The sequence below is a fragment of the Gymnodraco acuticeps genome, unplaced genomic scaffold (genome assembly GCF_902827175.1).
Source record: "Gymnodraco acuticeps unplaced genomic scaffold, fGymAcu1.1, whole genome shotgun sequence".
NCBI lineage: Eukaryota > Metazoa > Chordata > Actinopteri > Perciformes > Bathydraconidae > Gymnodraco > Gymnodraco acuticeps.
The window spans coordinates 25,001-36,330 of record NW_022991249.1 but is presented as its reverse complement, the minus strand read 5'-3'; the positions used below and the strand labels follow the sequence as shown (position 1 = coordinate 36,330).

The 11,330-nt window shown below is 37.6% G+C and overlaps 1 protein-coding gene across 1 annotated transcript in view; it reads right to left on the bottom strand.

Moving 5' to 3' along the window:
* Positions 1-2,812: 2,812 nt before the first annotated feature.
* The window catches only part of LOC117561959 (unconventional myosin-Ic-like), a 33,477-nt gene continuing 24,959 nt past the window's right edge, over positions 2,813-11,330 (bottom strand). Inside the window, exons 20-25 of the mRNA XM_034239697.1 lie at positions 10,479-10,614; positions 10,118-10,188; positions 9,767-9,864; positions 5,443-5,542; positions 4,863-4,934; positions 2,813-4,803 (exon numbers count right to left, since the gene is read on the bottom strand). Of these exons, the coding sequence (XP_034095588.1) occupies positions 4,908-4,934; positions 5,443-5,542; positions 9,767-9,864; positions 10,118-10,188; positions 10,479-10,614 (432 nt within the window). The 3' untranslated portion in view covers positions 2,813-4,803; positions 4,863-4,907. The remainder of the gene's footprint in view (positions 4,804-4,862; positions 4,935-5,442; positions 5,543-9,766; positions 9,865-10,117; positions 10,189-10,478; positions 10,615-11,330) is intronic.

Here is an 11,330-nt window from a genome sequence, read left to right as displayed (position 1 = left end):
AGATCTGAGTACTTCTACTCAAGAACAAGATCTGAGTACTTCTACTTTTACTCAAGATCTGAGTACTTCTACTTTTACTCAAGTACAAGATCTGAGTACTTCTACTTTTACTCAAGAACAAGATCTGAGTACTTCTACTTTTACTCAAGAACTGAGTACTTCTACTTTTACTCAAGTACAAGATCTGAGTACTTCTACTTTTACTCAAGAACAAGATCTGAGTACTTCTACTCAAGAACAAGATCTGAGTACTTCTACTTTTACTCAAGAACAAGATCTGAGTACTTCTACTTTACTCAAGATCTGAGTACTTCTACTTTTACTCAAGTACAAGATCTGAGTACTTCTACTTTTACTCAAGAACAAGATCTGAGTACTTCTACTCAAGAACAAGATCTGAGTACTTCTACTCAAGAACAAGCTCTGAGTACTTCTACTTTTACTCAAGTACAAGATCAGAGTACTTCTACTTTTACTCAAGTACAAGATCAGAGTACTTCTACTTTTACTCAAGTACAAGATCTGAGTACTTCTACTTTTACTCAAGAACAAGATCTGAGTACTTCTACTTTACTCAAGTACAAGATCTGAGTACTTCTACTTTCACTCAAGAACAAGATCTGAGTACTTTCTACTCAAGAACAAGATCTGAGTACTTCTACTTTTACTCAAGAACAAGATCTGAGTACTTCTACTCAAGAACAAGATCTGAGTACTTCTACTTTTACTCAAGAACAAGATCTGAGTACTTCTACTTTTACTCAAGTACAAGATCTGAGTACTTCTACTCAAGAACAAGATCTGAGTACTTCTACTTTACTCAAGATCTGAGTACTTCTACTTTTACTCAAGTACAAGATCTGAGTACTTCTACTTTTACTCAAGAACAAGATCTGAGTACTTCTACTTTTACTCAAGAACTGAGTACTTCTACTTTTACTCAAGTACAAGATCTGAGTACTTCTACTTTTACTCAAGAACAAGATCTGAGTACTTCTACTCAAGAACAAGATCTGAGTACTTCTACTTTTACTCAAGAACAAGATCTGAGTACTTCTACTCAAGAACAAGATCTGAGTACTTCTACTTTTACTCAAGAACAAGATCTGAGTACTTCTACTTTTACTCAAGATCTGAGTACTTCTATTTTTACTCAAGTACAAGATCTGAGTACTTCTACTTTTACTCAAGATCTGAGTACTTCTATTTTTACTCAAGAACAAGATCTGAGTACTTCTACTTGAGTAACTGTTTGCAGTGTCTTCGCTGCAGCAGCTCCTTCAGAACATTTAGTCCTAAAGCCATAAAAGACTTGATTGTCTGTTTTAAAAGTTATATATTCTTATGTTCTGGGAAAACAAAAAGAGTACCAGAGTTATTAGAAGTTGTCCCTTGTCTGTGAATTGCTATCAAACAAGTCCTTCCTCCATGTTTTCTGTGCTTTCCTCCTAATTATTTTTGCCTGCAGGCTTTACATCTGTCCCGTCTCTCCCGCTGTTCTCCCGCGGCTTCATGACAGAACATTCCTGGAAAGCAAAGGGGAGGTTTCAGAGGAAGGGAAGCAAGCAAAACAAACTGAGAGAGATGTATTTTACTCTGAGGGCGCCCCCTGCTGGCGGCTTTAAGCAAACTGCAGGTGTACATTTCCCAACCAAACCTTCAAATTGTAGAACAGACTTTGATTGGCATCTCAAAGAGGATTTATTTAACAAAAACACTTTCAAACGCCTCCAACAAAAGCACAAACACAACATATAACTGGAGGAATGGTTATTGTGAAGGTTCCCAGTGAATGTACAACTCAAAATGCAGTCTTCTTAAAGCAACAATTATCCAATGAGAAGTTTATGTCACAAAAAAAACAAAAGATATAATCCAAGAGAAACAAGGCCTTAGAAAAATGTCAGATCTACGAAACATTTCAGCAGAAAAAAAAGACTTCCATAAAATAAGTCAGAGTTCAGAAGAATTCAGAAAACTTCGCAATTCAGAAAAAAGACAAATCTGAGAATAAGTCTGAATTACAAAAAGCTTCAGAACTACGAAAAGGTCAAAATTCAGAAAAAGTCAGAATAAAATAAAAATAATTTAGAATTATGAAAGATGTCACAAATAAGAAAAAAAAGTCAGTTATGAAAAAAAGTCACAAATAAGAAAAAATATGAATTATGTGAAAAGACTGAATAAAAAAAGAATATATTAATTCTATAAAAAAGGCGAAGTTATGAAAAAGACTTCAGAATTATGAAAAACGTCAGAACTACGAAAAAAATATGAATCATGGAAAAAAAGTCCAAAGTATGAAAAAAGTCATAATTATGAAAAAAAGCCATAAATCAGAGAAAAGTCATAATTAAAACGGAATTCTAAAAAAAAGTCAAAATTATGAAAAACTTAAGAATTATGAAAAACTTCAAAAGTCGGAATCATGAAAAAAATAATGGAAAAAAGTCTGAATGAAAAGTTAAAAAAAGGTGGAATTATGAAAAAACTTCAGAATTCAGAAAAATGTCTGAACCACGAAAAATGTCAGAAATATGAAGTAAAGTCAAACATCCGAGAAAAAGTCAGAATTCTGTGAAAAAAGTGGGAATTATGAAAAAAAGTCAGAATTATGAATAAAAACTTCTGAATTATGATTTTCTTTTTTATCTAATCGTCCATAATAACAAAACATCACAATTGATCAAATCTTATTATTTTTCAGGCAAAACATAGTTGTTGTCGTTTACCTATATGTAGTGTAGTAGACGTTACACTACATATCGTTAAATATAGACGTTAAAGGTGTCATGAAAAAAACAACAACACATTTTAATTTTTCAAATTTATTTTCAAATCTTTAGTATCTCATCTTTTAGTGTGTTTGTATAATCATACATTGGTTTGGTGCATACAGTAAGTCAGGAGTGCATCAGTGATTCAAAACACAGGAGCATGTTTAGTTTCTTTATCTCATAACTCCACATAAATCTGCAGTTTCTTTATCAAACAAGGCACAGGAACACGTTTGCATCGAAGCTTTTCCTCTCATTTATAACACAAACTGTACATATAGATCTCCCTCCTGAAAAACAACAATATAATAATATCATCATAGAAATCATACAACACAGAATCACTAGAAATCAAAAATCTTTGGCTAGTTCTTTTTAAGTGCAGAGCCGTGCACAGAGGAAGTCACGTCGTCGAGAACAACAAATAACTAAATGTTCGAGCTCCTCTTCAAAGTTTTTAATTTGAAACTTTAAGAGGATCAGTCTCTGGGCAACGCTAGACGGAGAAATGTTCTGCAGGAAACCTTCATCTGAACTGCTGGGATATTTTTAGTGTACAAGTATTTCAGATTTTCTTTTTACTATGTTTGGTGCGGAAGTATTTGAATCATTTCTTTAACTTTTTATAGTGTAGAACCATTTTACTAAAAATATTTAACTTTTTATAGTGTAGAAACAATTGTCTAAATTATTTAACTTTTTAAAGTGTAGACATATTTTACTAAAATATTTAACTTTTTAAAGTGTAGACATATTTTACTAAAATATTTAACTTTTTAAAGTGTAGACATATTTTACTAAAATATTTAACTTTTTATAGTGTAGAAATATTTTACTAAAAATATTTAACTTTTTATAGTGTAGAAATATTTTATTACTATTTTTAGTATTGCATAACAAGAAGATATTTTCTACCCTGAAAATCCTCTGAATGTTTTATATTTTCTGGTATCAAAGGAACAGTTTAATATATTTGTATGTGCCATTAGAGCTGCATTTTTCATGCAAGAAAATGTCTCTAAATGCTGTTTTCAGCCTCTCAAATATGAAGTTTTTTTGTCTTTATTTAGTCTATATAACAACACAGATTTCCTAAAGTAAAATAAGAAAATAACAACATTACAGATCATCAAAAATCACCATGTTTTTGGCATTTCAATATTGACTCATTTGGTCAAAAAATATCATGATAATTGATTGTCTGCACAAATCACAAATCAGAATATATCACATCTATCCCGACTTAATATGGCTTTAAATGAGTTTTAGTCGCACTTTTTGGAATAAATGCTTTTCAAATACAGAGAAAGATATTGAATATTAATCTAAAGTAAAAACATCAGAGCAGTTCAGTGTCAGGTGAGGGGGGGAGGCAAAGCAGGGAGGACATGGGGAAAAATTCAGGGTATTAATCTAAACTGAACTCGACTCATTCTCCCGTTGAGTGTCATGGTTTTCATCCGTTAATATCGAATAAATTAGTCAAAAAAAAGAAGGAAAGGCACGTCTTTCAGCTTCCTGTTCACCTTCCTCTCGCCGTCTCTCACATGCTTTTACTCTTCAGTTTCTTGTAGTGAATCCCACAGAATCTCTTATTCAAAACACAAGGATCCCTTCAATCCCAGACCCTCTACTCTGCCCACCTTCAAAAACAACCCCCAGTTAGAAAAGTTGAAAGTAAATACATTTCATTTGAGGCAAGAAACAAACCCTGGTTTTCATCGACGACTTCTCCTCTTATTCTGACAACCTTCCCTCATTGTTTTCTTGGTCAAGTTCCCAAAAATAAAGCACATTAAACACGCGGTGCGAGAAAAACGCACCGCGATATTTGTTATTCCTTGGCCTCGTATATAAAATCAGAAAATATTCAAACAGCAACAGTATTAACGCCCCAAAAATATAATATATAAACATAAATATATCAATTAGTTTGCTGGATTTGTATTTTTTTTGTCTTTTCTGTTATTGGAAGCACATTCCACCTGTAGTGACAGCTGGCGTCTGATTGGAGGAGGGGTGTGTGGTGTGTGTGTGTGTGTGTGTGTGTGTGTGTGTGTGTGTGTGTGTGTGTGTGTGTGTGTGTGTGTGTGTGTGTGTGTGTGTGTGTGTGTGTGTGTGTGTGTGTCATCATCTGGAGTTCAGTCTTGGAGCCGTCTGGATCCAAAAAAAAAAAAACGGCATGTCAAATTATTGATTTTATACATTTTTATTATGGCTTTAGATTATTAGTGATAACACAGAATTAGCTATTTACCAATTTTATTGTTTGCATTTTATCTATTGAAGCGAAACCATTTATTTTGTAAATTAAATCAAATGTAAGAATGTAATATTTTATTAGATGTTGCCACTCATTCAGCTTCGTGCTATTGGTGCTGATATTTTATATTTTCTGCCAAACATTCAACAGTTTCTGGTTTATTTCACAAGAGATTTCACATTTTTTTGATTTGGGAAATGGACTGTACTATAAAGCGCTTTATCAGGTCTTTACGACAACTCATAAAACCTCTGAGTCCTGAATACTCAGAGCCCAGAACATTTATTTTCAGATCCAACTCTGGTGTTATTAATTCAGACTAAGAAGGACATCTGAGGTGTCAACATTTGAGCTTTAGGTAATGTAAACATGCTCTAACGGAGGATATTCATTTAGACTCACCACAGACAGGTGTCCATTCTTGGCTTTGGCCACCAGGAGTTCTGATCCGGGCGTGAAGTCGATGATCCCCTCCTTCCCCTGAGCCACGCTGTACTTTATACTGAGAGAAGAAGAGGGTTAGTGGGTGAAGAGGATGCAGTGAGAAGGAGTGGAGATTTATCCTGCAGTGAGCGTTACGGAAACAAATGCAGGTTTACAACAAGTTAAAGGGGCCCCTATTCTACTCATTTTCAGGTTCATATAAGTGTGTAGTGTCTCTACTTTAAAGAGTCCTCTCCTGCTGATGTTCAGGTGTATATCAGTATGTAGTGTCTCTACTTTAAAGAGTCCTCTCCTGCTGATGATCAGGTGTATATCAGTATGTAGTGTCTCTACTTTAAAGAGTCCTCTCCTGCTGATGTTCAGGTGTATATCAGTATGTAGTGTCTCTACTTTAAAGAATCCTCTCCTGCTAATGTTCAGGTGTATATCAGTATGTAGTGTCTCTACTTTAAAGAATCCTCTCCTGCTGATGTTCAGGTGTATATCAGTATGTAGTGTCTCTACTTTAAAGAGTCCTCTCCTGCTGATGTTCAGGTGTATATCAGTATGTAGTGTATCTACTTTAAAGAATCCTCTCCTGCTGATGTTCAGGTGTATATCAGTATGTAGTGTCTCTACTTTAAAGAATCCTCTCCTGCTGATGTTCAGGTGTATATCAGTATGTAGTGTCTCTACTTTAAAGAGTCCTCTCCTGCTGATGTTCAGGTGTATATCAGTATGTAGTGTCTCTACTTTAAAGAGTCCTCTCCTGCTGATGTTCAGGGTGTATATCAGTATGTAGTGTCTCTACTTTAAAGAGTCCTCTCCTGCTGATGTTCAGGTGTATATCAGTATGTAGTGTCTCTACTTTAAAGAGTCCTCTCCTGCTGATGTTCAGGTGTATATCAGTATGTAGTGTCTCTACTTTAAAGAGTCCTCTCCTGCCTGATGTTCAGGTGTATATCAGTATGTAGTGTCTCTACTTTAAAGAGTCCTCTCCTGTTGATGTTCAGGTGTATATCAGTATGTAGTGTCTCTACTTTAAAGAGTCCTCTCCTGCTGATGATCAGGTGTATATCAGTATGTAGTGTCTCTACTTTAAAGAGTCCTCTCCTGCTGATGTTCAGGTGTATATAAGTATGTAGTGTCTCTACTTTAAAGAGTCCTCTCCTGCTGATGTTCAGGTGTATATCAGTATGTAGTGTCTCTACTTTAAAGAGTCCTCTCCTGCTGATGTTCAGGTGTATATCAGTATGCAGTGTCTCTACTTTAAAGAGTCCTCTCCTGCTGATGTTCAGGTGTATATCAGTATGCAGTGTCTCTACTTTAAAGAGTCCTCTCCTGCTGATGTTCAGGTGTATATCAGTATGTAGTGTCTCTACTTTAAAGAGTCCTCTCCTGCTGATGTTCAGGTGTATATCAGTATGTAGTGTCTCTACTTTAAAGAGTCCTCTCCTGCTGATGTTCAGGTGTATATCAGTATGTAGTGTCTCTACTTTAAAGAGTGCTCTCCTGCTGATGTTCAGGTGTATATCAGTATGTAGTGTCTCTACTTTAAAGAGTCCTCTCCTGCTGATGTTCAGGTGTATATAAGTATGTAGTGTCTCTACTTTAAAGAGTCCTCTCCTGCTGATGTTCAGGTGTATATCAGTATGTAGTGTCTCTACTTTAAAGAGTCCTCTCCTGTTGATGTTCAGGTGTATATCAGTATGTAGTGTCTCTACTTTAAAGAGTCCTCTCCTGCTGATGTTCAGGTGTATATCAGTATGTAGTGTCTCTACTTTAAAGAGTCCTCTCCTGCTGATGTTCAGGTGTATATCAGTATGTAGTGTCTCTACTTTAAAGAGTCCTCTCCTGCTGATGTTCAGGTGTATATCAGTATGTAGTGTCTCTACTTTAAAGAGTCCTCTCCTGCTGATGTTTCAGGTGTATATCAGTATGTAGTGTCTCTACTTTAAAGAGTCCTCTCCTGCTGATGTTCAGGTGTATATCAGTATGTAGTGTCTCTACTTAAAGAGTCCTCTCCTGCTGATGTTCAGGTGTATATCAGTATGTAGTGTCTCTACTTTAAAGAGTCCTCTCCTGCTGATGTTCAGGTGTATATCAGTATGTAGTGTCTCTACTTTAAAGAGTCCTCTCCTGCTGATGTTCAGGTGTATATCAGTATGTAGTGTCTCTACTTTAAAGAGTCCTCTCCTGCTGATGTTCAGGTGTATATCAGTATGTAGTGTATCTACTTTAAAGAGTCCTCTCCTGCTGATGTTCAGGTGTATATCAGTATGTAGTGTCTCTACTTTAAAAGAGTCCTCTCCTGCTGATGTTCAGGTGTATATCAGTATGTAGTGTCTCTACTTTAAAGAGTCCTCTCCTGCTGATGTTCAGGTGTATATCAGTATGTAGTGTCTCTACTTTAAAGAGTCCTCTCCTGCTGATGTTCAGGTGTATATCAGTATGTAGTGTCTCTACTTTAAAGAGTCCTCTCCTGCTGATGTTCAGGTGTATATCAGTATGTAGTGTCTCTACTTTAAAGAGTCCTCTCCTGCTGATGTTCAGGTGTATATCAGTATGTAGTGTCTCTACTTTAAAGAGTCCTCTCCTGCTGATGTTCAGGTGTATATCAGTATGCAGTGTCTCTACTTTAAAGAGTCCTCTCCTGCTGATGTTCAGGTGTATATCAGTATGGCAGTGTCTCTACTTTAAAGAGTCCTCTCCTGCTGATGTTCAGGTGTATATCAGTATGTAGTGTCTCTCTACTTTAAAGAGTCCTCTCCTGCTGATGTTCAGGTGTATATCAGTATGCAGTGTCTCTACTTTAAAGAGTCCTCTCCTGCTGATGTTCAGGTGTATATCAGTATGCAGTGTCTCTACTTTAAAGAGTCCTCTCCTGCTGATGTTCAGGTGTATATCAGTATGCAGTGTCTCTACTTTAAAGAGTCCTCTCCTGCTGATGTTCAGGTGTATATCAGTATGCAGTGTCTCTACTTTAAAGAGTCCTCTCCTGCTGATGTTCAGGTGTATATCAGTATGTAGTGTCTCTACTTTAAAGAGTCCTCTCCTGCTGATGTTCAGGTGTATATCAGTATGTAGTGTCTCTACTTTAAAGAGTCCTCTCCTGCTGATGTTCAGGTGTATATCAGTATGTAGTGTCTCTACTTTAAAGAGTCCTCTCCTGCTGATGTTCAGGTGTATATCAGTATGTAGTGTCTCTACTTTAAAGAGTCCTCTCCTGCTGATGTTCAGGTGTATATCAAGTATGTAGTGTCTTCTACTTTAAAGAGTCCTCTCCTGCTGATGTTCAGGTGTATATCAGTATGTAGTGTCCTCTAACTTTAAAGAGTCCTCGCCTGCTGATGTTGCAGGTGTATATCAGTATATAGTGGTCCTCTACTTTAAAGAGTCCCTCCTCCTGCTGATGTTCAGGTGTATATCAAGTATGGCAGTGTCTCTAGCTTAAAGACTATCCAAATCTCCTGCTGATGTTCAGGTGTATATCAGTATGCAGTGTCCTCTACTTTAAAGAGTCCTCATCCTGCCTGATGTTCAGGTGTATATCAGCATGTTAGTGTCTCTACTTTAAAGAGTGCCTCTCCCTGCTGATTGTTCAGGTGGATATATCAGTATGTAGTGTCCTCTACTTAAAGAGTCCCTCTCCTGCGTGATGTTCAGGTGTATATCAGTATGCAGTGTCTCTACTTTAAAGAGTCCTCTCCTGCTGATGTTCAGGTGTATATCAGTATGCAGTGTCTCTACTTTAAAGAGTCCTCTCCTGCTGATGTTCAGGTGTATATCAGCATGTAGTGTCTCTACATGTCTCCATGCTTTAATGTTCAAAAAGCTCTTTATTTTCTGCAGCACCTCTTTTCACCTTCTGTCTGAAACCAGAGCCCAGTCTGCTCTGATTGGTTAGCTGGCCGGCTCTGTTGTGATTGGTCAACCTCTCAGAGATGTCCCGCCCCTTAGCCTATCACGTAATGTGTTGGAGCGCTAGCCAATAGGAGCGCAAGTGTTAAGCACAGGGATTTCAGCCTCTGCAGACCAAAACCTATACTGTATAGGGCCTCTTTAAGTATCTCCCACTTCGAGCGATAGAACTATTAACGAAGCACTTTTATACTAATAAAGGACTGGCTTATCTAAAGCCAGTTGAGTAGCACTTGAAATGTTTGGCTCTATGAAACCTGATGTACTTTTATGATTCTGTTTTCTTCAAGGTTGTGTCTTCCTGGTCGAATGTACTTATTGTAAGTCGCTTTGGATAAAAGCGTCAGCTAAATGCAATGTAATGTAAAGCTCTGCGTCTCACCTGCCCTGGGTGATGTTGATGCTGTTGACTTTGTCCGAACAGATCGCGATCTTGGTCAAAGTCTCGATCACATGATCGCTCTGCAGAACCACGTCTCCCTGGGAACACACACACACACACACACACACACACACACACACACACACACACACACACACACACACACACACACACACACACACACACACACACACACACACACACACACACACACACCACACACACACACACACACACACACACACACACACACACACACACACACACACACACACACACACACACATTCAAATACACCTACAAACAGATTATAACCTTCATAAATATTTATATAATATCCTCTCTGTTCACCTTCTGCTTGTTGTCCTCACTGGGCACGTGCAGAACGAACACGCCGTCACTGAGGGAGCTGACGGAGATACCTGCGGGTGAAAAAACATTTATTAAAGTTATATTAGTTGAGAAATTGGAAGATTTTTGATTGTAAAGAATACTGTCGAAAAAAGTGAAAAAAACGACAGTCGAAAAAAGTGAAATATTAAATGACATATTTAAATGTTATTTGAACATGTTTTCAACCATGAAAAACGTTTCAGTTTACATTTTCATTAAATCATATTGTTTTAAATTAGTTTCTGTGTCTTAGTTTTAGTATAATAACCAATACCATCCACATTAAACCCCAATCCCTCCCTGCTTGTTGACCTCTGACCTTTCAGCGCTTCGTACTCGATGCGTTGTTTGAGTTTTCCTTCCTCCACGATGACGGCGCAGTTTGAGGTGAGCAGCAGCTGCCGGGGTCGAGGTTTGTATCCTCTCCGGTCGTACTTTGTGACGGGAACCGCATACTGAGGACGGAGAGATAAAAGGTCTTATTATGGTCTTTATCAACATATCCAGAGCCTGTCTCTGATTGGCTGAAACACCAAACAGATCATCGCGGCATTACCCATAATCCCCTCTGTTTCAGCCCTGTTTCCAAAGTGCTGATTCTCTGTCTGTTACTTCAGATGAAAATAAGGAGCCCCTCCCCACGCCCCTCTGAGAGACATTTGGTTACAAAGAACTCAATGGAGCTCTAGAAGGAGATTCAGGTCATAAGGGGGGGGGGGGGGGTTACCTTGGTTGCTGATTGGCTAATGGTTACACAAGACAACACATCGTGATGACATCATAAAGTGGCCAAAATCTGATCAGCTCATTTTCAGACAGGTTTTTATAGAAATGGATCAAAAAGAGAGAAAATCGTTGTTCCTGAAACTTTCAGAGTCTCTTTCCACAGAGGGGACACATGTTGATGTAGAAGAGACATGAAGAAGAGGGGACACATGTTGATGTAGAAGAGACATGAAGAAGAGGGGACACATGTTGATGTAGAAGAGACATGAAGAAGAGGGGACACATGTTGATGTAGAAGAGACATGGAGAAGAGGGGGACACATGTTGATGTAGAAGAGACATGAAGAAGAGGGGACACATGTTGATGTAGAAGAGACATGAAGAAGAGAGGACACATGTTGATGTAGAAGAGACATGAAGAAGAGGGGACACATGTTGATGTAGA